Genomic DNA, 27,650 nt, shown 5'->3' on the forward strand with positions numbered 1-27,650 from the left:
GTGTGTGTGAGAGAGAGACAGTGTGAGCTGGGGAGGGACAGACAGAGAGGGAGGCAGAGTCTGAAGTAGGCTCCAAGCTCCGAGCTGTCAACACAGAGCCTGACACGGGGCTTGAACTCACGAAGCGTGAGGTCATGACCTGAGCCAAAGTCGGACGTTTAATGGACTGAGCCACCAAGGTGTCCCTACACAAAGTTTTCTTAAAGCATAGTAGTTGTTTATTTGTATAATTGTTAATATTTGTCTATTACCCCAGACACTGAGCTCTGTGAGGGGTGGCACCATTATTAGTCTTGTTCACTTCTGTATCTTCACTTTCTAGTTGAAAGAGAGTAAATATTCAAATGCATATGAGTCAGGGTGGACAGCTAGGATTTCTGATCTCTCTTTCCTTGGTATCACTGGTTCTCTTTGCATTCATGACTCCAACCAAATCAGTTATTGTTTATTGGGAACCTATTGAGCAATGTGGTGAGTGTGGGAGAAACAGGAGAAAAGAACTGGGCTGTACCCTCCGTAAAATGTGTAGACAGGCCTAAGTCTAAGAATATAGACATGGAAGACTTTACCCTCCATCCGTCCATCCATCATACGATGGTGAGGATCTGTTTATGTACCATACCTTGTAGTATATCTAAATCCTGCCCTCAAGGAGCCCCTTGTCCATTAAGGGAGAGAGACCTGTTATCCAGCTTTGGTACATTACGGTAGGAGAGCTAAGTGGAGCTACAGTGGAGCTAAGACAGCGCGCAGGAGTGTCATAGAAGGTAGCAGTAGTGTGAGTAATTGGGTGTTAACAGGTGGCTGTTTCATGGTTAGTCAGTCTTCAAAGAACTACGGTGCAATGAAATACACTTACTACCAAATGGCAGTGAGTTTGGTTGAGTTTGTCAGTAAACCCCTTAGCCAGTTATGTAGCTGACCAATGAAAGACACAAAGATGCTGCTTCTTGGGTGCTAACTTTGTAGCATTGTAACTGATACTGATTTCCACTTCTGGGCTAAAGCCCAGCCCTCCCGGTGGGAGGTTGGAACCCAGGGCCCTAACACTGTTTGAGTCACCCCAGCTGCTCTGGAGCTCAGCTTCACATCTCCACCTCCACTTGACAGCAAGATTTTTTGGTAATGTTTCAGCTGTTTAATTAGCTTGTTAATTCAGTACTCTTGTGTGTATACTCTGTCACTTTCCCCTTAGTCCAAGAATGGCCGTAAGCTGGTCTGTCTGAGTGTCCTGGCTCTTGTATTGAATTTGGGTAAATGGGAGTCTCCTGCTTTTTGATTCACCAATTTTGCACTCCTTCTAGTGGCAGTAGAAGCTTTTGCTCTGGCCCAGTGTCATTGAGAAGAAACACCCAGGGCTCCTGGTTTAATCAGACTCAGCTGCTCATATTAATGGGAACAAGATTTGCTCATAGGGTCAGAAGCAGCTCATTAGTGGAACAAGGAGTTACTTGACTGTAGTTGTACAAGCTCCAGTGGTGAATTGCTCTTGGGACCTGCTGGCAGGCCACATTAGCACAGGGCTGCTCTCGGTCTAATTCTGGAAGGCATTGGTTGTGTGATCCTGATTAAAAGAAGGATCTATGCACACTGGCCATATATCTGTCCAGTGAGATGGGATGGAATGGAGTGGGTTAGGATGACAGACAGAGAAGCGGACTCTGCTTTTCCCTATCTCCATGGTCCCTAGACCAATGATTCTCAACCATAGACGATTTTGTGCCCCAGGGAATGTTTGCAATATCTGGAAACATAGTTGGTTGTCACAACTGAGGGGTGCTGCTGGCATCTATTTGGTAGAGGTCAGGGATGCTGCTGAACATCCTGCAATGCAAGGGCAACACCCCACAACAAAGAAATACCTGGCCCTGAATGTTATTCTCGCCAAGATTGAGATATGGTGCCCAGGACTCACACACATCCCTGGTGGTAGGTGCTTAGCTAGGGCAGTTCACATGCTATCAGGATAACTTTAGAGCTTGTCTGTATGGGAATCTGGGATGCAGTCTCTGCCCTCCCCCTTCAGAAGACTGGTGCCTGCCTGCAGTGTTTGCGATGGAAAAATACTTTTCTCTGTTAGTCAGAGGCACTTGGAAAGAGTCCAAGAGAACCTGTTCTAATCTGGGAAAGTTGGCAAGGATACCTGTGTCTCAGGCTGGAGGAGCTGCATTCTAGAAACCTTTCCTAAGCTGCTTAATATCCCTGATCATTGTTCTCAGGAACTTCGTGGGACTCCTGGGTGTCTTTATCCAGGCCCAGTGACCTGCAGCTGTCTCATCCGAGAGTCATGATTTCCCAGCCCGAGGTGCTTCTAGTAAGATTTGGGTGGCAGATCTGGGTGCCTTCCTAGCTTGGCGACCTTCACCTTTTCTAGGCCTCTATTTCCTCATCTCTCACGCAGTGCAGTGTGTTAAAACCTGCCTGCATTCTACATGGGGCTGCCGTGAGGTTCAAATGAATGAGTCTGTGTGAAAGATCCCCAGTAATTGTAAACTTCTGTACACACCTAACTAAGTGAGGGGTGCCTGAAGCTGGGATATGTGAGTATATTAAGGAATAAGCAAGACTTTTAGAAAGACTTCCTTGTCAACAGAGTCTGTGCAGGGCTTGAGACATACCAGCTTTCCCCGAGGGCTTATGCGCTGTCCAGAGAGGCGATGCTCAGTGCCCAGCTCTGAGAGGGAAAGGTTCCGAAAGTCTTTCACTTACACATAGCTGGCAAGTGGCTGTTTCGTTAGGAAGAGTTAGGAAGATCTATCTTTGTGGCCGCCCAGGTAGTTTTTCTGTGAAAATTTCTGATCACACTATTGTTCCTTCATGCTACTCATCCCAATTTGTAATCATACATATCCATCTGTGTTCTTGTAATGCCTAGACTGTCCACCCTGAGAGAGCCGTGTCTGTTTTGCTTGTGGCTGTGTCCCCAGCACCTGGCATAGGCCTGGCACATAGTAGATGGTTAGTAGCTAAATTGCTGAATGAATGAATAAATGGCAAGGTAGAAAGCAACGTGGACTTTGAAGTCAGACGGGCCTAGGTTTCTGAGTCTCAGCTTTGCCCCCTTCGTGAGTGCGTGGTGGTGGGCAGCCCCGCCTCTCTCCGCCTTTGTGGCCACCATCGTAGGTCAGGCCCCTGAAACCTCTTGCCTGGATCCTGCAGTGGCCTCTGACATCTTCATCCTCCTACACTCATTCCCTTCCCCCCAATCTGTTCTCTACACCTCGGTTGGAAGGTCTTTACAAACCCATCGTTTCACGTTCCAGTGGCTTCCCAATGTTCTTATGATGAAAACACACTCCTTAGTGGTCCCGCGAGGCCCCATGTGGTCTGCACTCTGCCTGCCTCACTAGCCCTGTGTCATACCATGCCAGCTCTGGCTAGCCAACCAGTCTCCACTGTGGCCTTTCCCTGCTATCTTGAATGCATCATGTATTTCCCACCATAGTGCCTTTGTACCTCATGTTCCCTCTATTTGGCACACTTATTCCTATGCCCCTTCTTCATTTTGACTTAGTTATATCCTTTTCTTCTCAGATCTCAGCTTGGTCATTTCCTCCCTAGGGAGGCCTTCCCTTGCTCTCCCTGACTAATCACTTTTTCCTTTTATCTGTCTCATAGCACTACAACCTCTCCTGTGTGCTGTTTTTTGTAGATTCCTCCTCCCCTTAGACTGTGAGCTCTATAAGGGCAGGAACTACAATTGGTTTCGCTCAGCATTATATCCCCAGTGCTTGGCAAAGTAATTGGCACATATGAGTTTGGTACTCAGTAATGTTGGGCAGATGAAAAAATGAGCTTATTTTCTCATCAGGAAATGGGGAAATATTGCTGACCTTGTGTGAGGATTAAATGAGATGATGTCTTAAATCTTCCAGTATCCATGGGGACTGGGCTCATGTGTCGGTTCAGTACACATTAGTTTCCTCTGCTCTCGAAAGCTCTGGAGCTCTCTGGAGGTCACATGCCCCATATCTTCTCCTTCCGGCAGAAGTCTCTGTGGGACTGATGTGGATGTCTCTGGACAGGTAACAGGTTGATTCAGGACTCTCCTGGAGAGTGCGGAAAGATCAATGCTTACAAATGCTAAGTGCTGGTTGCTGGTGATTTATTAGAATCTCAAGGGGAATGATTTACACAAGATTCAGACCTTAATGTGGGATTGGTCAGAGTGTCTGGAATCTGGTTGCTTCCCTCATACTGGAAGCTTTCCCTGAGCCACGCAGTATCCCAAAGTAGCCTGTGGTCTCACAAAGGCTATAGACTGAGAAAGTGAGCCCACATACGATTGTTGACATTCTTCACTTTCTTCAATGTCACCAAAGAAAGTCCTAGAGAGTTGGAGGTTTTAGAGAATCCGAGATGGAAGAAGACATCTCCTTACCTTGCCGATGGGAAAACTGAAAGAAGAGAGAAGGTGACTTTATGGCAGCATTTAAGCTGGCAACCTGATTCTACTTTTCAGTGAATTTTCCCCCCTCCCATCACAGTGCTCCTGGTTCTTGGTTATATCCTTTTAATTGAGATATGTTTTATTCTTTTGTTTCTTTAAAGTGGAGAACTGCATGGCACACATGGAAGGGACCAACTCTTAGCCACTCTCCTTTCTTCAAGTGTCACTGGCCAAGAAATATTTTATTCTATTTGATGTCTAAGCATTAGTGAAATCCAAGCCCAGCAATTGATTCACACTATTTTTTTTTTTTTTTGAGTTTATAAATATATCTAATGCTGATTTTTCTGTTTTGGGGCCAAGATCCTTTCTAGAGTAGGGTGACAGTGATATTACTCCATCTTCTTTGGGACCATGTATCGTGAAACCTCAACCGAGCTCAGGAGATTCTGACCTCATGGGCTCTATTTAAAGCAGATGCTTTGGAATTCATGATGTTTATGCTTTAGAACTCTGAAAACACAATGGTTGAAAGTCAAACCGAGCCCGAAGGACTATTTTGAAATGAATAGTTTTTGCTTCTCATTAAAGTCATTAGTTTTTATCCTAGAATCCTTAGAATGTCAGGAATGGATGGGAAATTAGAGCTCATCAGGCCCAACTCCTTCAGCTTAGAGATGGGGAAACTGAGGACTGATGAGGGGAAGGGCGTGAAGGAGGTAGGGCAGAACTCAGATCCCAAAGCTCTTGGTCCGGTGCTCTTTCCACCTTGTCATATTCTTTCCAGAGATGATGAAGAGATGTGGATGGCTTTACTAATCAACCCAGGGACGTGAACCAGGAATAGCAGTTCCTTCTGTACATGAAGTTGTTTCAAGAAAACTGATTCTTACCTGAAATGTGTAGCCGTAGATTCCCTTAACAGATTTGTGTGTGGAGCAGAAACTAGGAGATGGTGCCCAGGAGCAAGGGTTAGGAGGCCATTCTAGGATTCAGAGAAGCAGCTGCATTTCTGCTTATGATAATACAATCATAGTTCTTTTTTTTTTTTTTGAGAGAGAGAGGGCACAAGTGAGTGAGGGACGCAGAGAGAGAGAGAATCCCACAAGGGGCAGAGAGAGCGAGAAGTGGGGCTTCTCTGGGGTTCACGTTTTACCTGAAGCAGGGCTCGTGCTCACTGGAAGTGGGACTCAAACTCACCTGAAGTGGGACTCAAACTCACCCAAAGCGGGGCTCGAACTCATGAACTGTGGGATCATGACCTGAGCTGAAGTCACATGCTTAATGACTGAGCCACCCGGGTGCCCAGTCATAGTTCTTACGGACCACTTTTATCATTATATAGCGCTTTTGTATCCATTTTCTCATGTGAAGTGGCAACATGGGTGTTATCCTTGTGTCACAGACAAGTCCCTAATTGGTTAGCTGCCTTTCCTTGGTCTACTGGACTGGCAGAGCTAAAACTTGAATCTGGTCCCTAAGCCTGCTATTCTGATTCCAAGTATGTATCTCAGAATGCTCTTACTCATTAGCATCTTTCTCCAATTTTTGATTATTCTAAACAATAAGGAAGGAAATTCTTAGTTATCCTTGATCCTTCAGCAGTTATTTGTGGAATGCTTACTTATATGTATATAGCACTGTGCTACAGGGGTGCCTGGGTGGCTCAGTCAGTCTGACTGGAATTTGGCTCAGGTCATGAACTTGAAGTTCGTGGGTTCGAGCCCTCCATTGGGCTCTGTGCTGGCAGTGTGGAGCCTGCTTGGGATTCTCTCTTTCTCTGCCCCTCCTGAGTTTTTTCTCTCTTTCTCAAGGTAAATAAATAAACTGAAAAAAAAAATGTTTAGCACTATGCTATAGAATACAGGGGAATATAAAATCTGGAATATAAAATACTTCAGGAAGCTTGTGGTTGGATGAACAAATGAAATACTTAGTAGAAGAATAAAAAAGAATGTGGCAAAGAGTCAGAAGAGTGGCCAAGACACTGAAAGCTCTAGGGTTTCGAGGGAAGGAGAGGTCAGTGTGGGGGAGGGTGGTCAGAGAAGGGTGCGAAATCCTTTGGGAAAGTCACATTTTAATGGGTGGAGAGTTTGGGACTTGGTTCTGTTGCTTTCTTTTTGTCCTCTGGCAAGACACAAACCCCCCTGGTCCCTTTCTTCCTATCTGGGCAATAGGAAGTTGTGGATGTAGTGATCTCTAAGGACCATTATGGCTCTGAAATTCTATCCTATATTCAAATAAAACTGGCCTAAAGAAATAATTATGGAGCTGTTGGAAGATTAAGTATAATGCCATTCATTGCAGCCTGATTTATAATGACAACAAATGTGTGGACACAAAGAGGGATTGTAGGGGGATCAGTTAAAATAAATGATACAACATATGTTAGAATAGATAGCTGTTAAATAGAATGCCTTAGAAGGATATTTAATGACAGAATATACTCATTATATAGTAAGTGAAGAGTAGTTTACAATAAGTTACCTCATTATAACTTCTATTTTTTTTTTTGTAAAGAGTGTTTGCATAGGAAAGACTAGAAGGAAACAACGAGAATTTTCTCTCTGATGGTGAGATTATGTGAGGCTTTTATTTTCATTTATATTTTTATGCTAAATAGTTTGCAGTCTGGTTAAGTCTGATTGAATGTTAAGATTAATTGAATAAAATTTCTTGCCTGTCTGTGCAGGGAACTAGCCCCTTCACCGCCCTTTCCTGGGTGTATGTCCTTGACAAGTCACTTCCATGGGCTTCACTTGGGAGGCATGGAGGTGAGGCAAGAGACTATAGAAGGAGGCAGGAACGCAGAGATCTATTTTTGGCTTAGTCATGAGTCAGCTTTGTGACCTCGGACAAGTCCCTTCTGAACATCCCTGAGCCTTGGTTTCCTCATCTGAAGAGGGAAGTTGGAGGTCACAAAAGGTCCTTTGAGCTTCAAGCTATGCTTGTTCTGAAAGATGGGGGTTTCTCCACTGTCCTGGATTGGCTCAGGGCCTCATTGGTTCCTGGTGGCCTTGCTTTCTTTACTGCTCCTCTGCACTGAGTGCGAGCTGATTTTTTCCTGTTCAAAGTCGAGGTGGGGATTGAATATACTTTGTTGATAGGGCTTGGAGCTGAGAGGGTGTAGTGACAGCATTACACCACTAGAGGGAAGCATTGTTTGATTCCTCTTTCCCACTGTGCTATCTGCTCTTCAGGAGAATTGCCTTGATTTGCCCTGATTTGGTTTCAAATTCTAGAATTTCAGTATTAAAAGGACTCTGAAGATCATCTGGTAGAACCCCTATTATGTTGCAGTTATGATATGATAGAGACAAGAAAAGGCAAGTGACCTATTTAAAGTCACACAGTATGTTTTTTTCAGGGTCTGCCCTATAGCGTTTAGGAGAAGGCTGCAGACAAGAGCCAAGAGTGTGGTCACATGAGTCCAAAAAACGTAGACAGTTCCGACGATTGTGCAGGAACCTGAGAGATCTGCCTGGATATACTTTACCAAGCTGCTCTGGCCAGGTGTTGAGAGGCTTGGATATAGAGAAGAAAAGATGTAACTCTACCCCAAGGAGTTCATGTCTGGTGGGAGAAGCACGTGCAAACACGTGGCGCTGCCCCAGTGTGTCTTCCTTGTTTTCTGGTTTCTGCCTCGATTGGGATCTATGCTGTGGTGGTGACTTGGAGGCTGGCTTATGGAAGGCCTGCAGGTGTCTGCATGAATGATGCCTTCCAAGGTTAGGAGATAGATGCCCCGGGTACCTCCAGTTTGTTATTTCCAGTGCATCATTTCAAGCAGTGCTCACATGTTCCCATGCCTGGTCTTACCATTTCTTGAGGTTTGCAAGGAATCCTGACAGTTTGTTTCCCAACTTTGAAAGGCTTTGTTTCCTTGGCCCTGGGCTGGCTTTATTTTTGGTCTCCAGGGTGCCCATCAGCCCTAAGCATTGTGGTTAAGTGGAATTATGGCTGATCTGTGCAACCTTGGGCAGTTCCTTCCTCTCTCTGGGCAGGGAGGTCAGGTTCTCAGCTACAGTGGTGTCATCTCTGCTAGAGAGATGAAGTTCTGGTGTTATTTTTGGTTTTTATGTTTGGCAATGAATACCCATTGATCTGTGGTCCATAGAAGTATAGAGTGTGTCCAGCTGAAGCAGAAGCAAGATCCACCCTTTGAAGCAGGATCATTCGAATAAGGGGCATGCCGGGCGGCCTGGCCAAAGCCAAGTGCAGCTGGGCCTACAGGGCCACCAGATGGCAGCAGTGGGCAGGTAGACAGCCTTGGGATGAAGTGAGTAGGGCCAGCATCCAGAGTCAGAATTAGCAAGGTCAGATCTGACCTAGAGGTCGCCCAGGCCCTCTTTTTATGGATGAGAAAGCTCAGGCCCAAAGAGAGAAGAGGTTACCTAAGGTCTTGCTGTGAGTTAATACCTGATTGTCTCCTCGCTTGTGAGGAGAACTGAGATTGGTTTGGCCTCCTGCTGGCTGCCCCCCAGGAGAGCCAGGAGACAAGGGCCTGGGCCCTGGGCCAGTGAGCCAGAGGTGGGAAGGGAAGAGGACACAGTGAAGTGTCCGCCTTGATCTTGGTTTCTTTGAGTGTCTGGTCCTGGTGATTTTCATCCTTGCACGTGCAGTAAGGGTCGTGTCTGTTGTCTTCTCTGCTCCTGCCTGTCAGCCCAGTTCTCTGGGCCAGGGCCCTTCCATAGGCTGTGCCGTGATGGGATCTTCCTCAAGGGTCATCTCACAGCCTCCACACCCAACAGATAGGTAGGTGCAGTAAGACACGAGTTGACACGATTGGTTGAACAAAAAAAATTGTTTTAATTTCCAAGGGGGTCAGGTAGGGCAGGGGACCAATCTTTGCCAAGCACTTACCATGTGCTAGGTACTCTGCCAGGTGCTGCTGGTTACATACTCCTCATAACTCTGTGAGGTAGGCTTCACTTCCCTTGCCTTGCAGGTGAGGAAATTGAGGCTCAGGGAGGCTGAGTGGCTTGTCCAAAGTAACACAGATAGTTAAGCAAAACGGACACTTCAGCCAAGCTCTGTGTGGTGTCAAAAGTCCGATTCATTTCATTGCATCGTGCTGCCGCCTTTCCAAGTGTGCTGGAAATGTGGCAGGTGACTCAAGCTTCAGGGCAGGGAGGAGCAAATGTTGTTCTCTCATCCCGGGAGTCGGGGAGTCATGGTGGTGGGCTGCTGGGGAGGAGGCCTTAGAAGCAGTGAAGGGCAGGCCGTCCTGGCAGGTTCGGGTGGAGGCTGAGGGGAGGCCGAGTCTCTGTGCCTGTGCTCCAGCAGTTCCTCTGCCAAGAGTGCTCATTTCTGGTCCCCATGAAGCTACTGCCGCACTTGGGCACTTTCTGCCCATCGTCACCTCGCATAGCGGCCCACCCTGTCCCCCCCCCCCCCCAATCAGAAGTAGCCACCACCATCTTCTCAGCACACTCTTCTCCCTGCCCTGCCTTATTTTGCACTGTAGCAGTTTTCACTGCCTGAAACCATGTCATCTTTATTTGTTTGCTTGTTGTCAGTGTCTTCTCAGCAAACGTGACCCTCCTGGGTGAGGGACTTGTTCTGTTTTATTCACCTCTGGGTCTCGCCTGGCATAGAGGAGAGGCTCAGCGAGTGTGAATTGCATGGGACAGCTGCAGTTTTTGGATGGGGAAGCTGTGCCATTTCAGTGGCTGTGCTTGGGAGGCCCAGCCTGGGGCCCTGCCCTCTTCCTGCCTTCTTGGAGGAGCCCAGGGCAGCGAGCCTCAGCTCCCTGAGGCTGACAGTGATGTCTGGTGCCCTACGGTCTCAGGGCCAGCTTTGACCCTGTGTGTCTCCAAGGCCTTGCCTTGGGTCCTTGGTTTCCCTTTCTGTCCACAGTGGATGGGGACACCAGTCATGCTGCGAGCTCACCAGATGGTTCTGGGAAGGGCTCACAGGTCCCAGGCAGAGGATTCAGTTTCCATTCAAGGAATCCTTCTCCTCTTTCCTGGTGGGGATTGATTTGTTCCAGGAGCTTTCTAAAAGTGAGCATGCTTTAAGTGACTGGCCTGTAATTTCACCATCATTTTTAGGTTCTTGACAGATGGCACTGTGCTTGCCCTTTCTCAGGGGACCTTGCCTGTCTCATGGGAGCTGTCAATAATCATAGTGACAGCCAGTGCCGTAAAGTGCTCTTAGATGTGTGCCAAGAGGAAAGTGGCCCATTTTGAGGAATCTTGGGTCAGCTTTTTCCTAATCTGAGAGTGACTTTTTACTTTAGGAGGAAGCCTAATGTGGCCAAAAGAGCCTGAGGAGCCAGGCACAAGTTCTATTTGGCTGCTTTTTGGCTGTGTAATCTTAGGCAAATCATTTAACTTCTCTGGTCCTGAATTTCCTCATCTGTTAAATGAGATTCAGAATTTCTAATTCTTCTGCCTCACAGAGATATATTATGTCATTCGTTCATTCACACATTCCTTCCTTCATTTCTTCACCCTATTATTCAACAAATATTTGTTGAGTAGGCAGAGGTGAGGAGAAGGCGTTCCAGGCAGAAGGAATACTGGAAACGAAGGTATAGAAGTGGGAGGCGCCCCTGGGCATCGTTTGCTTAGCTTGGGGCCAGGTAGAAGGGACTGGAAGCGTTCAGGTATAATAGGCATGGGTCCTTATTCAGGCTTTATCTGTGAGCAGTGGAGGGAGAAGCTGAGGTTTCTGTGGGGGTGGGGGTGGTGGTGGTGACAAGTGGGAGCGATGAAGGAAAGGCCCTGCCTCCGGGTGGCTCTTGCAGGCTCCTCTGTCGCAGCCTCATGCTTGCTTTCCTCTTCAGGTCTCATCTCTGTGGCTGATTTCTAGGTACTTTGGATTGTCGGAGTGGGGACCCCATCCCCCATGAACGAGGTGACTCTTGGAATGCACGAGATTGGCAGGGACTGGCATTAGCTGGCTCATTGGTCTACCTTCTGGGGAGCTGTCTCGGGCCACATGGAAGGCCACTTAGGAAGCCGTCCTTTTGCCTTCAATAAGCATTTTTTAAAGGTCTAAAAATGAGCAGTTTTGGGGCTTATCCTAATCTCCCTGAGGAGATGGGGGTGTGTGGGGAAGGGCTGTTCACATTTACCAGAGACACACTGTGTGTCGGGCATTCTGCCAGGGCTTTACAGTATCATCTATTTAATCCTTACACAAAGCTTGCTGAGTAAGGCTCGCTTCATTTTACATGGGAGGAAACTGAAGAGAGGTTAAGAGATATGGGCTCACCCTACCTGGTTACTTAGCCTTAAAATGCTCAGTGTGCAGTGGGGGTCAGACAACATCACCTTGTCAACTCGAGGGTGTTGTGAAGACCAGATAAGATCCTGGATGTGAATGCACTTTGTGAGCTGGAAAGCGCTGTGTGCACAGGCAGGGAGTCAGAGTAGTATCATTTCCCAGTGAAATTGCCGGAGATTTGCTTGTGTCCTTCCTGCCTGGGCAGATAGAAAGTTCCAACCTTTGGCTTCTCATCTGTGCGCTTTCCTCTAGGCAGCCCCAGAGTCAGTGGCTCCACTCAGCACTTCTCCCTTTTAAGCCCACAAATAGGCAGGACGCCTCTTTTTTTTTTTTTTTCTAAAGCAAATTAACCCTGTTGTACAAAATTAACATCAAAGTCAGACTTTTTTGCCATGTTGGTGAAAACAATAATAAGTCGTGGAATTTTAATGCTGCAGGGGACCATCTTCTCCTTGTTAGAAATGTGGGAAAACAAGCCCCAGGGAAATGGTTCTAAAGCTAATGGATGCAGAGCCAGGGTTGGAACCCAGTGGGACCTGTGCCCAGGGCCTCTTCACTGCCCCACATCGCCCCTCTTAAGAGAGACTTCAAGTGCTTCATTGCCTTTATAGAGGAAGAATCCAGCTTAATAAATTTCATTACACCAGCCCCTTTATGTAACCAGGCTGTTTCCGGGTCCTGGCAGATGGTCCATAGTAACAGTGCTTTGCTGATTTGGTTGGAGCTGATCCTATGAAATGAAAAATCCTGTGCAGCAGATGCCTTTCCCAGTCTCTGGCCATGGAAAAGTCAGCCTTTCCAAGGAAGGCACTGTAGCTTTGGTTACTTACTGTCTCTGGTGTGACCAGAGGTGAGTGACACTGGAGGGAGACTTCAACCATGTCAGGTTTTCACAGAAGGTCACACTGGAGACTTAGAGTTTCTTGGCAGGTGGGGCACTGGTAAAGAGTGTTTCTTCTGGTGCCTGAAGGACAGATGGGAGCAGAAGCAGAGTGGGAGGGTGATGAGCAGATGTGGAAGGGAAGGACAGGCTGTCCCACCGTGGATCTGGCCTGGCGGACCTTCACACATTCCGAGGCCACGCACCTGCAGATGAGCAACTTGAATATAAATGCAGTGTTTGTCACGCACATCAGCCTTGACAGTAGTCTTTGATCTCACGCCTCTCCCAACCCCTTCCATTGAAATTACCAGGCCTCCAGGTCTCGTGATTATCTTGCCTTTTCTGGTGGCTGCTGGGTCATAATGGGTTCTCCTCAGTGGCCTCCTCTGGCGATGCTCATTACTGACACTGTTTGATGCGAGTGGCAAATCCCTGAGCTGTTGTGTGTGGAGTGGGCGTCACTTCCACCGGTCACTCCTTACCTTGTCCTGCTGCTCAGTTCTTGCCCTTGAAGGGCCCTCAGACATGGCAGTGGGAGAGTGCTCCCCTATTTGTGAGTGCAGCTCTGTTAGGATCCCTACAGGTCTTTTATGCTCACCTGTCACGAAGAGCCCGGGAGAGTTCCCTGCGGGTGCACTTGGAGGAAATTTGAGAGGCACCAGCCAAAGTCATGTCCCAAGACATTCTCACTGGTTGAGCACACACTGGCATCCCAGGACAGGCTCCCTCTCCTCTTTGCTCCTGCCCCTGGTGAATTATTTGCCCACTGAAAGCTTTGGGGCAACCTTTGTCTCCCCTGTTTGAAGGTCTTAATCTGCACCCCTCAGTAACCAAAAGCCAGTTTCTCTTTGGAGTGCAAGTAGTGTTTCTGGGGGGTTGTGGGATTTTTTGGGGTTTCAGAGGTGGAGTCCTAGCTTTCTACATGACAGTTTTTTTTTTTTTTATTTTTTTAACATTTATTTTTGAGACAGAGAGAGACAGAGCATGAATGGGGGAGGGTCAGAGAGAGAGGGAGACACAGAATCGGAAGCAGGCTCCAGGCTCTGGGCCATCATCAACCCAGAGCCCGACACGGGGCTCGAACCCACGGACCGCGAGATTGTGACCTGAGCTGAAGTCAGACGCTCAACCGACTGAACCACCCAGGCGCCCCTCTACATGACAGTTTTAATACCATGGTGAGCTTTGCAGGATTCACGTCCCAGTTTATGGTTTGTCTCTGGGCCTGTTCCTGCAGGGCCTCAGGGTGGTCTGCAGGGGGAGCTGTGTTCCCACAGCCAGGTGCTGGGATTTCACTGAAGGACTTAAGTGTTCTTCTCTGCAGGCCAGTGTGCTTGGGAACTGCGTCTTTCCTTTTCCTCGGCAAACCAGCCTCTCAGGTCTCATTCCCAGCTCCAGCCTGCAGCTTGGGCATTGTGAGTCATCATCGGCAGCAGAAAATGCGGCCTCGCCAACAGCTGGGTGCAGCACCTGGCCTTTTTTCCCTTCTCTTTTTGTAACTTCATAGAGATGGAAGCTGCTGATGACCTTTTGTAATGGATGGTGACTGAAGGTGGAGGCCAGGGCTAGGGCAGCAGCTCTAGGTAGGGAGAGGAGGACCCTGAGGAGATGGGGTGGGGAATGTGTGTCTTTCTTTCACCCAGCCCTTGGGCCTTCCAGAAAGTCATTCCAGGGAAAAAGGCAGTGAGGGACTGCGTGAGCTTCACCCGTCTCTCTTCTTTTCTACCAAGGATCCCAGAAAGCCTTAGTTGATGCAGGTAGCAGTGGGGGCTGTGAGACGTTACTGGTGCCTTTCTTAGAAGCTGTGGACAGGATGTAGTAGAAGTCAGGGTAGTCTGGGTTCTAGACTTGTTTCGCTTCTAACTCACTATTTACCCTTGGGCAAGTAAGTCACTTTTCTTCCTGGGCCTCATTTTTCCGGGCCTCACTTTTCCCCAGCAGAAGCAGACAGGATAGAGTGCTCTGAGGTCCCTTCCTTCTGTGAGTGAGTCTGTAATGAATGTAAAGAATTTTGAGCCTTGTTCCCTTGATCATCTTGAACATCTGAAACCTGTAACTACTTCTCCAGATGAATAGCGCTAACTGCAGAAGGACAGAGGTATGATTCTCACTGTTGAAAAACTTAGGTCTTCCTCCTTCCTTCTCCCCACAAGGCAGTACAGAGGGAAGCAGGGAAGCAGAGGGATTCTAGTTTTGGCTCTGCCAAAACACATTGTGTGTCCTGGGGCAAATCATTCCTCTCCTTCAGCCTCATTCTCGTTTTCTCGAAAGTCAAGAGATTAGACTTGTTTCCTGGCTCCCCCCCCCCCCCACCCGCCCCATTCCCCTGCCCCCATCCCCACTGGAGCCTCCTACTGGCTCTTCTGCAGGGTGTGATTCTTAGCTGCAGAAGCCCTGGGGTATAGTTTCCTTCCTTGCTGGGAGGGAGAGTAGCAAGATTATTTTTTTTAATTACGCAGCTAAGATTAGGCAGCAATCTGCATTTTAAAATGTTATTAATAAGAGTCTAAAAGTGTGCGAAGAAGCTCTGGAGTTTGAATGTGACATGAGCTGGGAAACATCTGCAGAGCCCCCAGCCTCCACCAGAGAGTTCTCTCCGGGCACCAAGCAAGCGCTGGGTATGACCAGCGGCCTGGTGTGTGCCTGGACCCTTAGAAGAGCAGGGGACCCACTCATTCAGCCAGAGCAACCCTCTGAGAGCTGGGACTCACAGACCAGCCTCTCTTGATGGTCCTTCACAATCTGGCTTTAGAGAAAAAGTGATGGTTGTAATATTACTAACACCTCTGCTAGAGTTTACAAAATACTTTCATGTCTATTGTCTCCCTTACTTTTCATCACAGTCCTGAGAGGTAGTTAGAGCAAGTTTCATTGCTCCTACATGGGTTGGCTGAGTTCTCTTAAACTTAAGATTCTTCATTTAAGCAAGGTGGTGTGCAACAGAGGAAAAGCACCAGATGGGGAGTCGGGAGCTAGGTGCTGGTCCTGGGCCTCTGCCACCCTCCCCAGCTCTGCCTGTTCCTTTTCTCTACTTTATATTCTCTATAGCACTTAGAGTCATTTGCTGGGGCATATGTTTTGTGTGGTTTTTGGTCATTTGCCTGTCTTCCTCCTGCTTTAATATTCCTTGAAGGAAGGACAGAAGAGTTCTGTTTTGTTCATGGCTGTGGCCCCTAGCACCTGGGACAGCACCTGGCATATAAATAGTGGGCAATAATGATGTGTTGAATATTGTGAATACCTGGTTCTGCCTCCAAGTAGTTAGTGTGACTTGGAAAAGTTATTTTCTTCAGTTTTGTCTTCTCTTTGGGAAGTCAAATGGGATGGTCTCTGATGTCCTTGGTTGCATACAAAAGTCCGTGGTAAGAGCAATGCCTAGTACTCTTCTGTCAGCGAACATTGAGCCCCTGCTCTGGGTCAGATCCTGTGCTAGGTGCTGTGAGGAGTACAGAGAAAATGTGAAAGGATCATTGCTCTTCACTCTTTAGTGGGTGTGATGGTTAATTTTATGTGTCAACTTGACTGGGAGATGAGGTACCCAGTTATTTGGTAAACATTTTGAGTATTTCTGTGAAGGTGTTTTTGGGTGAGATTAACATTTATATTATAGACTGAGTAAAGATTGCCCTCCCTAATGTGAGTGGGCCTCATCTAATCAACTGAAGGCCTGAATAGAACAAAAGGCAGATCCTTCCCCAAGTAAGAGGGAATTCTCCTGCTTGTCGGCCTTCTAACTGGGGCACCAGCTCTTCCTGCTGGGCAACCTTTGAACTGAGATATTGGCTTTGCAGATTTTGGACTTGCCAGCCTCCATAATCATGTGAGCCAATTCCTTGTAAATCTCTCTCTCTCTCTCTCTCTCTCTCTCTCTCTCTCTCTCTCTCTCCTATTGGTTCTGTTTCTCTGGAGAACCTTGACTAATTTAGAGGGCCACACAAGGCATCTCATCAAATAATCTTACATTTGGAGGCATAGAATAATTGTTGGTGCAACGGTACAAGCATCAGGCCAGTGGCTCCCAAAGCAAGGGGCGTCAGAACAAGGGGATGATGGGAGACTTTGGCCGTGGCATTTGAGCCAGGACCTGAAGGGTGAGAAGGAGTTCTGTAGGTGGAACAAGTAAAACCCACCAGCGTTACGGGCTGACCAGCCTTGCGGACTGGAGCCCAGCATGACCTGAAAGCCTGGGAGGGAAGAAGCAAAGTATGCCCTTGACAAAGGGGCAGCCATCCAGCATTGAGAGAACATAGGTGTTTACGGAAAAGGATTGTGTGGAAGGCCAAGGAGCCACTTAAATAAACTAGAACCCAGTTTGGGAGAAGAAAGCATTCCTCCCTTTTGTCTGGGAAGCCCCAGCCCTGCATGGTATAGATAGTCCTGTGGCTGGCCTAGGGCCGCCTCAGGGTGCAGTCTGTCTTGACCTCTATTACCAGTGCTCCTGATTTGACAGCTAATAGAGTCAGTGATGAAAATGGAGCAGCTGTGTGGAATGCCTGGCATGTTGTAGGATTCTGATCTCTGCCATGTAGGCCAAGGATGAAGCTCGTGCAGTCACTCAGCAGCTAGGCTCTTTGCATCCCTGTAACCCTGAACAACCTCCAGAAGTCCTTGGGAATGTTCACTTTTGAAGAGGCACTGTGACCCAGCAAAAAGCAGTATATCCTCTGCAGGGTAGTGAGTGAGGGCACCAGTTCTGGTGCCAGGCTGCTGGATTCCATCTGCACTCTGCCACTGACAGCTGCGGGACCCTGAGCCTGAGACTTAACCTCTCCTGTGCTTTAATTTCCTCGCCTATAATTTGAGGATTATAATAATGCCTACCCATGAGGGGATTCTGTGGACCGAATGGGACAACCCATGTAGAGTGCCCTCAGAATATTAGCTGTTATTATCATCATCATCATGATAGCTTTGTAGCATACTAGTTGTGTGATCTTGAGCAAGTCATTAAAATCCTGTGATGTTTCTTTACTGTAAGATGGGGCTCACAGCCATCATTCAGGGTTGATTAAGTTGGAGAACAATGGCAGTGCCTAAAGCAGAGTGGTTTTTTTTCTAAATTAGAAACAATTTTTTAATGGTGAAGGAGAAATTAAAAATATTATCTTTTTTTTAATTGAAATACAGTAGACTCACAATGTTGTATTATTTTCAGGCATATATCGTAGTGATTCCGTGTGTATACATTATGCTTTCCAGATACCTATACAAGTGTAGCTATAATGTGAAAGCATGCAACACTTTATTACAGGATTAACTATATTCTGTAGGCTGTACCTTGTATCCCAATGACTTATTCATTCCATAGCTGGAAGCCTGCAACTCTTTCTCAAAGGTGTCAACTGTTGTATTTAACCCAAGTATTTTGGTGGTAAACACCATTACCTGTAGTTCAGCATGTGTGACCTCCTCGTGGCCGATTTGAATGCCTTTTATTTCTTTGTGTTGTCTGACTGCAGAGGCTAAGACTTCCAATACTGTGTTGAATAACAGTGGTGAGAGTGGACATCCCTGTCTTGTTCCTGACCTTAGGGGGAAAGCTCTCAGTTTTCCCCCATTGAGGATGATATTAGTGTTGGGTCGTTAATATATGGCTTTTATGATCTCAAGGTATGCTCCTTCTATCCTTACTTTCTTGAGGGTTTTTATCAAGAAAGGATGCTGTATTTTGTCAAATGCTTTCTCTGCATCTATTGAGAGGATCATGTGGTTCTTGTCCCTAAAGTAGAGTTTTACCCAGAGTCAGGTCTCAGTAAAATTCTCCCCAGTCCCTTACCTTTTGTCATTCTCTTTGTAGGCTTCTTCTCCCCTTTTCAGTTGGACAGCGTATAGGGGAAATTTTATTCCTGCACTGACTTCTCAAAAATTTCAAACCTTTTCCATGGTGGTATTGTTCATGATACAACTTTGGAGACTAAGGAAATTTCACTAAGAGATAACAGGATATACAGTCGATCCCAATCTTTATTTGAATTGATAACTATCCGACTGGTGCTTTCTTTCAGGACACTGGTCAGACTAAATATTACAAAGATACTAATAAAATTGGATTGTACAGCACTCATTTTGATAGTGAAGATTTTTAGGCATCCTTGTTGAAGTTAGATCAGGAAATGGCTCCAAAGCCATTTATCCCAGTCCTCTTATTTTATGTATGGGAAGCATTGGCCCCTGGAGGAGAAGGGGCCTGTTTAAGGTCACACAGCATAGAAGAGAAGCCAGGAATAGGATCCAGGTCTTCTGAGTCTTAGGTTAAAGTTTCTTCTCCCTTCCCCACTGCTTTTTTTTTTTTTTTTCCCCTAGCTTTAATCTGTTGGTATTGCATGATACTTCAGAGGCCTCTGATGTGCCAGACGCCATGCTTGAATCTTTTCAAGATCCAAAATTCTAAGACAGAGCATTCAGTGCTCTTCTCCTTCTTTGGTTGTCTGTAGAGACATTGACCCCAAGACATTGGTAGGTGGGAGTTGACTGAGAAGATGTGACAAATTGGTAGACACTGTGGGTGGACACTGGAAATCCTTCATAAGGCTATAGAGTTCAGCCAGGAGAATGAGAGTACTGGTGGCTAACATTTACTATGAAATGTCACATACTTTTTGCAAAAATATCCTTACAACAACCCTACAAGTAGATGTTATTCCCATTTTATAAATGTTGAGTAATTTGCTCAAGATTATGGAACCAGTGAATGATAAAATTCAGTAATTAATTTCATTTGTTCATTTGTTTATTCAGGCTACAGATATTCGTTGAGCACCCGCTTTGTGCTGAGCATTATTCTAGGGTGCAGGGATGTGCAAACACAGGCAGTCCCTGAAGTCATAGAGTTGACTGTCTGAAGGGGAGACAAACATTAATCAAAAGTGTGCCTAATGAGTGTACATTTATAAACTGAGATAAGTGCCTCAAGATGAGGAATGTGGTTCTCGAAGGTTGTTGCATAGAGGAACCTGACCTGAGCTGAGGGCTCAGGAGAGTTGAAGAGGCAGTAGGAGTTAACTAGGTGAAGGGGGCTGGGTAGTGGAGACAGCCAGGGACAGAAGGAAGCAGTGTGGCGGCCTGTGGAGGAGCGGCACGGCATGTTCATGCACATTCATGGCCTGGCGTTTCTGCTTCCAGCACCTGTGCTCTGAGCTCTCTCCCTCTGCACTCTTCTCCTTCCATGGGAAGATTAGGCTGGGAGACTCCAGTTCTGTGCTTGACCAATTCTTGGTTATTAGCGCCTTTTTTTTCCTAATGTTTATTTATTTTTGAGAGGGGGAGGGGCAAAGAGAAGCGGGGACAGAGGATTCAAAGCCGGCTCTGTGCTGACAGCAAAGCCGCCCTATTAGTGCCTTTTTATAAAATCTCTGTCCATGTGGCGGAACAAGGGATGAGTTATAGAAATCAGGTTCTTCTACGTTAAGGCCTTAGAATTAATAACCTGAGAGTAACTGGTGTTCGTCAGCAGATGAATTACAAATGTAACAAGTTCCTGACTGGAGGATGGCTCACTTCTTACATGTGTGTGCTCTAGGAGGCTTTAGCACCTGGGATATGCTATGGGAATATGCATATGGAATATGCTATATATATGAGGAGCTGTATGGCCTTTTCTGTGCCTTGACCCAGGGGTGTTCTTTTTATAACATCTACCTCTGTTTGCTAACTCCCTTTGATGCCTTCAATGACACTCTTCCCTTTTGGGACATTCTTTTAAGAAAGGGTGAAGGTTCCTTAATTTACAGTAATCCATCTTCCTCTCACGTTTAGGACCCCTTTCCCTGGAATGGGGTAGAAATTCCCCTTAGCTGAAGAGCTTAGATGTTGCTGGAGTGGCTTCTCACCTGCCTTTACCACCATTCCCGACAGCCCTTCTATGGATGCTAAAGGAAGCTACCTCCTTGACTATTCGCCACCTCCCCAGCCTCCTGAGTCTCCTCTGACTTCCTCTGCCCCTGCCAGGGCTTTGCAGAGAGTTGTCTTTTTCCTCACTTACTTCCTCTTTATTTATATTTGACTATTTGTTTGCAGAAGGCCCCAGAAGAGTTAACTCATTTTAGTAATGAAATAATATTTCATGATTCCCATCGATGGGACCCCGGATCTGGCATTTTAGCCCTTTTGTCTATTTCTTTTAATGTACCACCACCTTCCCACCAATCTTGAAATCTGAAATCCTGAAATCTCAGAGTGGTGTTCATCTCCTCCTGTTCCCTTTCTCTGACATCTGATAGGATGGCACGCCTTGCAAATTCCCATCTTGTTTTCCCCCCGTGACTTCAACCCTTGGTTCAGTCCTGATCCATCTTAGGCTTGTGTAATTGTAGTGGCTTTCTTTCTTCTTTCCCCTTTCACTTACTACTGCTGTGCCTTTGGGTAAGCGCCTAGTTTCTTGTCCATCAACTAGGGCTGGGAAGAGCGATAAGCAGAGTACCGTATAGAGAATGCTTAGACCAGTACATAGTACACAGTGGATGCGATGCAAGTGTTGGCATGAATGTTCTTATTACTGGTGCCTCCACCTTTGCCTCATGCGCCAGCCCCAGACACTCCTTTGACCAGACGTCACCCCTGTTCCCAGTGTGCAGTCTCCCCATGGTCTAGTTAGCAGCAGTCTCTAAAGTGAGCATGTGAGACTAATTGCCAGGGTATGGGAAGAACAAATCATGACTCCTTTTATGTGTTTTTATCTCGTTCTTTAACATTTTCTACTTTGTGAGTATATTTTACACTGTATATTTTTAAATAAGGGCATATTTATAATTTATGTATATAGGTAATACAAGTATATATTTTAATAAATAGATGAATATATGTGTATATGTAATGTGTGTACATGTGTATATGTGTGTATGTATATATATGTAATACACATATATACATGTGATATACATATAATATACATGTATATATACATGTAATGTACACATATATAACATATATATATATACACACACATACACACACGTATGCCTATACCTACATACATATAATTACATAGTATGTTAAAAAATATTTTACTAATAGGTGAGTACAAACCAGCCAGTTTGGGAATCCCTGATCTGGAAGGTGAGATGCAGACCCCGAGCCTGGCATTTCCCTGTGGTGGCCCCAGCCTGCAGTTCTGACCCGCTTTCCAGTCCCTCTTCCTCGTGACCCTCACTCTCTCTCTACCTGACCCACCCACCTTGTGCCTTTTGGTTTCTATCATCACTTGTCCCCTCTCCCTACTCCTAGAATATTCTTCCTCATTCTCCCATTTTCTTTTCCTATCTAGAAGTTCACCTTCAATGTTGCTTCTTCCATCAAGCCTGCCAGGAGAATTCCAGCTTAAAATGGTTTCTCCAAGTTCCGTAGGCATGCTTTGTCAATGCTACTTACTTGGGCCCTGTTGTTTTCTGTGTTGTGTTGGGACCTTTTGCCACCTTTAGTTAATGTCTTGGCTCCATAGTGATTTTATGTCGATTTGCACATGGGCATACCTTGAAATTATATTTTACTTGCTAACTTTATTTTGTGCTGTTGGTCATTTTTCTCTTTTATCTGAAGATACACACTTACACTTTTTGGATGCCATTAATGTATCTATCTTTTATCACCGTAATACATAATTCTTTACTATTAGTAAAAAATTCATTTGTTACATTTGTGCTCTGAATCTCCTTGGATTTGATAGTATACTTCTGCTTGAGACATATTTTTGTCTACAGTGCCTTAGTGAACATTTTTTTGTATGTGGATTCATTGTTTTCTTTTACTCTGGGTGACCTAACTTCATTTTCCTGTGTTAGATGCCTTTATTTCAACACTTACAGTCCTGAGTTCAGCGAGGTGTCCTGGGAAGTGAGCTGGTATGCAGAACATACCCATGTGACCTGGGCTTTCCCCCTCCTCAAATACTGTAAGAATTGACAGCAGCTGGGCAATCACTGGAGCTACCAATGGTGTTGGAGTCAGAATACACAGATTTTAATCTTGATTCCACCACCTGCTGGTTGTTTGGTCTTGACCAAATCATTTACCCTCATCTGTGAAATAAACTTAGTAATCTGTACCCCCTAGAATTATTTTGGGGATTAATTGAGATAGTGGCCCTGAATGTGCTGGGCACCTAAGAAGTGGTCAGTATGTGTCTGTTTAAAAGAAAAGGAAAAATAAGAATCTTTTTTTTTTTTTTTTTTTTTTTTTTTCTGCGAACCTTCTGATGCAGAGTGTACTTTGGGGAGAAATAGACAGATAGCGTCAGAGAGTGCACCTACCTGACTGAGCAAACCTAGGCTGGAGAGTGAAGGCTGGACATCCAGTCAGCCTGGTTTTGGGGCTTGTCTCTAATAGAATGTCTGTGGCCTCCCCAGGGAACACGAGAATTAATTAGTTAATCTTTGTAAAGTGCCTTGAAGTTGAAAAGTGCTATGTAAGTAGAATGGTTGAATTGCTATTGGAGATGGAGTAATGGCGGCAGTCTTGCCTGTCTTCACATCAATAATCAATAGGAGAGAAGATGCTAAGATGTTTTACTTGATAAGAAAGGATTCATTGTGGGACTTGTGATAACATAATTCTTTGATAGTCTTGCAGATAGCAACATGCTGGTTCTTTCCAGCAGAACAATGCTAGGGTGAGTTCAGAAGTAACAGTCTCCTCTTTTAGCTTCTTGGGACTCTCCCTGCTAAGGCAGTCTGGTTGTAAATCCTACCCAGCTCATGTAGAGGGACCGTTTGTCATTTTTGGATGCTTTGTGGGTCCTGGGAACATGGGCTTTTTTGTGGGTCCTATAGAAGTGAGGGAAGGATATTGAGTGTTGAGTGTTGGTTATCCAGTGATGCAGACCCATGTGAAAAGCCAATACAGAATAGTACCATGGGCTAGTAGAAGGAGATGTGGCTTAGCTGTGTGACCCTGGGCTAGTCACTTCTCTGAACCTTAGTTTCTCACCTGTTAAATGGGAACATAGTTGTTGATGAGGACAGTAATAAAGGTGGCTCACAGGAGGGTGGGTTTCACCCTTTCTGTGGAGGATTGAGGGGTCAAAAAAGGCTTCACAGAACTGGTGGTACATGAGCTGGACTGTACAGGTGGAGCCATAGCTTATCAGATGAATAATGTAAGGAAAGGGCTTCCATGGCCAAAGGAACAACACATGTGAGGCCAAGAAATAGCATATCCGAGGGAACCCACTCCTAGTTCCTGTCATATACCTGGTACCCCATGGGCTGCACAGACTTTTTTCCCTCTTTGAGGAAGCTCAGAACTTCTTGTGCACTTCTTGGTATCTCCATTGGTGTCCATGAGCAGATTGATTCTGAGGACTTTATCCCTTCAATATTCCGACATTTCCCCTATGAGTCTGTAGTTGTATTCTAGCTGACACTATAAACCATATGTTGAATGTGGGGCCAGATGAAGCCTTGATACCAAACACAGTAGTATCATAGTAGTAGGTTTGTCTAGAATTTAATATGCATTGCTTGGTGTTTTGTCTCTTAAGCAAAGTTTTTCTTTGTTAAAATAAACATGTATAAAGAATTTATACAGCGCACATGGTTATGCATATTTATTGCGGAGAATCTGTTAATAATCTATGCCTCATCGGATTTTGCATTTCTGTTGAAATAACAAATGTGGCACTTGGTACAACTGAACGAGTTCGGTGAATTTTTTCTTATCTGGGAGAAGAAAGGCGTTTCTCTTTTTTCCAAATTCCATTTTCTTCAATCATCTTTTGCACTGGCCAGCTTCCCAGGTGGTGCATCTGGGGAACTGAGGCTTTCCTGGCTGTAAATGATTTTGTCTTTTTTCCCTTCTCTCACTCCCTTCCTTCTCGCACACGTAGACACTTGCCTTGGGACTATGAGAATTGCTTTTTTGGGTAAGAGCTTAGACTCTGAAGATTCTTTTATGTTATATGGAAAGAAAACACATGAAATTGGCTTTAATGGTGCTAAGAGATTATGGCATGGGGCAGGTCAGGAGCCTGGGGGACTTCTGGGTAGCTGATGGGCCCCATATTGGGTGAGAGGGAGGAGAACCTGAGAATAGAGATCTGGGCAAAGTGCAAGGAGAGATAGAGAGGCCATAAAGTGTGGTTGAAGAATTCCCTGTAGCCTGGTCCCTGTCTTTTAAAATGCAGGTGCATGGCTTTAGAATCTGCCCTCTGCTGTCTCTCTCTGTCCCAAAAATAAATAAATGTTGAAAAAAAAAATTAAAAAAAAAAAAAAAAAAAAAAAGAATCTGCCCTCTGCTGGCATCCAGCTCTGGTGCTCACTGCACCACAGCTTGATCTTGGTCATGTCGTTTTACCGAACATCAGTCCCCACATCTGTGAAAATGTGAATAGTTGTGCTTTCCCTGTAGCAGATAGGATGGTTCCTGGTACATGGTAGTTGGTCCTAAAATAAATGTTCACAGTTTCTCTTGTAATTCTTTGCCTACCCATGAGAGTATAGCTGTGGAATATAGCCTTAATTCAACTAATGTTTGTTTTTAGAAACTGGCAGAGTGTTTACCTGGGGCCGAGCAGACTACGGTCAACTAGGGAGGAAGTTGGAGTCTCGTGAAGGCTGGAAACTACAGAGTCATGATTCATCCCTCCCCTGCTCAGGACCACAGAAGAGCATGCCTTCCTGTCTGCACTGCTTAACAGGAGCAGCTGAGGTAGGAATGACTTTCCATAGATGTGACACATCTCTTTTCCTTGTCTTTCATCGCAACAGTTACTGAGGTCCTACGGTGTGCTTATAGTGAAGGCATTATGGTATGGGTTCCATGCAGGACTCTGAGGGGGTCCTTGCCTCAAGTTGCTTGTGGTTTAACAAGGTAGAAGAGGGAGTTACCCAGACAACTATACCTCAAGGCAGACTGTGTGTAACTCCTTTAGAGAGATTCCAGATACTCTGTGTCCACTTCAAAGAATGAGAAATGAATCCAGGCTACTGTGATCGGGTTAGGCTAGTGTCATAGAGGCCACAGCTTTGAGCGGTGCCTTGGAGGATGGATCATATTCGAGTAAGTGTCTGTAAGAGAGACGAGGACTTTCAGGTAGGCACAAAGGCCAGAACAGAGTCACAGGGTAGGAAAGTAAAGAAACTATTTGGGGAACCACTGGTGGGTCAGTTTGGCTAGAGCGTGGGGTGTCTGTAGTATCCAAAAGATGGGTTGCAGCCTGATCAAGGGGGCTTTTATACTGAGCTAAGTGTTTTGCACTTCAGTTTATATTTCCCAGTGCAGAAAATACTGTAGTTCAGTTGCTTATCAAGCCCCTTTAATTCCCTGAAATGTCTTGAATTTCTACATTTAAGGCAGGAGTCTTAATTTCTCCAGGGTGTGTGTTTCTGTTACTAAATTTTACTTTACTGTTGTCCGTAAAAAAAGAAAAGGCTAGGTTTTTGAGAAGAATGAGGATGGCCACGGAGGAAATGTGCCTCTGAACCCAAGTTGGCTTAATGAAGGAGTTCAGTCTTCATTCAGAGTCTGTGAAAAAAATTAATAAGCCAGCGAGACTTCTGTAATTAGCATCAGACTAATTACAACCCTCTTCATACCTAGAGGGCTTCCCTTCCCCCGGGGCCTGCCTGGCCTCCTCCTTCCGGGTATGTAGGACGGTTCTCAATTTCTGCTTCACATCCCAGACCGCTCCTCCTGGGCCTTTCCTTAGTGCTGGGTTAAGTCTGTCTGTCTTTCTTGCTCTCTCTTTTTCTTTAATTGACAAGGCACTCATTAAACAAAACCAAAAAGGCAATTTAGACATGGTGGTAATAATAATAATAATAATAATAATAATAATAATAATAATAATAATAAAACCATCCTTAATCTTAACCACCTTAACAACATTCCCTTTTGCATGTACACATGTACATACTTTCCAAAATTTCAGTGATAGTACTTATGATATTTGGTATTCAGTCTTCATTTATTTTATCACAGATGCTTTGCTTTGTTTTTCTGATCTCTGAGGCCATTTAAAATGGCTGTGTAACATTATATGATTCGAAGGCTCTGGGATTTTCCAAACCATTCTTGGAATGTTAGACATTTATATAATTTCTTCTCTTTTGTCACTGTGGTGGATTCTGCAGTGAATACCCTTTTGAAGTGTTTTTTAAGATACAGTCTTAAGGATGAAATTGCGGGGGCAAAGGCCATGAGCATCTTTATGACCTTTGCTATATTTCTCTAGATTCTGTTTGAGAGAAGTTGACCTCCCCAGCTGCGAATGAGGGAATGCAGCATTGTAGCTAGTACTGTCTGCTTAGCCAGTGAAGGTGCTGAGAGCTTGGTACCAAGTGCATTAAACCCTTTATTCTTCTTTGTCTTTTCCAGAACATTTAAGACTCCATGGTCAGGTAGCACAGCAGAGGCACAGAGGCTTCACGGATTTTTCTGAGTCTCTGGTTTTATTGGCAAGATCAGGATAATAATACTTACCACAGAAGGTCATTGAAGAGGATTATACCCAAGGTTCTTGGCATGTCACAGGCACTCAGTAACTGTTGGGTCCTTTCTCTTCTTTGCCTTTTAACACCCTGTGGTGGCCATCGTGTGTGGCAGCACTGTGACAGATATGGCCAGTGGAAACATACAGCCTAAGAGCCTGACATTGATGTGACTTTTGTTTAGCTTCTTAGTAGAGGAGGTGGCTTGAGCCTGGAGTGCCAAGGCCACTCCATTTTAGTGCTCCCTCCGTCTCTGCTCCAGTCTCTGGAGTACTGGCACGTCTACTTGCTGGTCCCACTGCAGGTTCAGACGCCAGGCTATCTCCTTTTGGTAAATTGGGTCTGGGGATTATCCCCCCTGTTGATGTCCAGGTCTGACCCGTCAGACATCTATTTGCCTGAGGCCCAGAGCCAGGCCAGTGGGCAGCTATAAGCCACTAGGAGTGGATTCACCTTGGAAAAGATAAAAGCCATCCTTGAGTAGGTATTGCCCTGGGAGGGACTTGGCCAGGGAGGTGCAGAGACACCTGGGGAGACAGGAACAGCCTTGAACTAAGCTGATGATTCCTGACCTTCAAGGAATTAAGAGTGGCCCTGTAGCTGACCAGTTGCCTTCTTCTGTGTCCAAGGGATAAGCAGAGTGAGGAGTGAGGTGTCTGGGCTGGGATCCAGAGTGACAGCCCACAAGAGGAGAAAGCACAGGTGGTTTAACCATCCCGTCTTG

The 27,650-nt window shown here is 45.7% G+C and overlaps 1 protein-coding gene across 1 annotated transcript in view; it reads left to right on the top strand.

Moving 5' to 3' along the window:
* SERGEF (secretion regulating guanine nucleotide exchange factor) overlaps positions 1–27,650 on the top strand; it is a 236,600-nt gene that overhangs the window by 24,816 nt on the left and 184,134 nt on the right. The window contains 1 exon segment of the mRNA XM_025928722.2: positions 24,979–25,145. Within this exon segment, the coding sequence (XP_025784507.2) occupies positions 24,979–25,145 (167 nt within the window).

The sequence above is a fragment of the Puma concolor genome, chromosome D1 (genome assembly GCF_028749965.1).
Source record: "Puma concolor isolate L17-30 chromosome D1, mPumCon1.1.hap2, whole genome shotgun sequence".
In the NCBI taxonomy this organism is placed as follows: domain Eukaryota; kingdom Metazoa; phylum Chordata; class Mammalia; order Carnivora; family Felidae; genus Puma; species Puma concolor.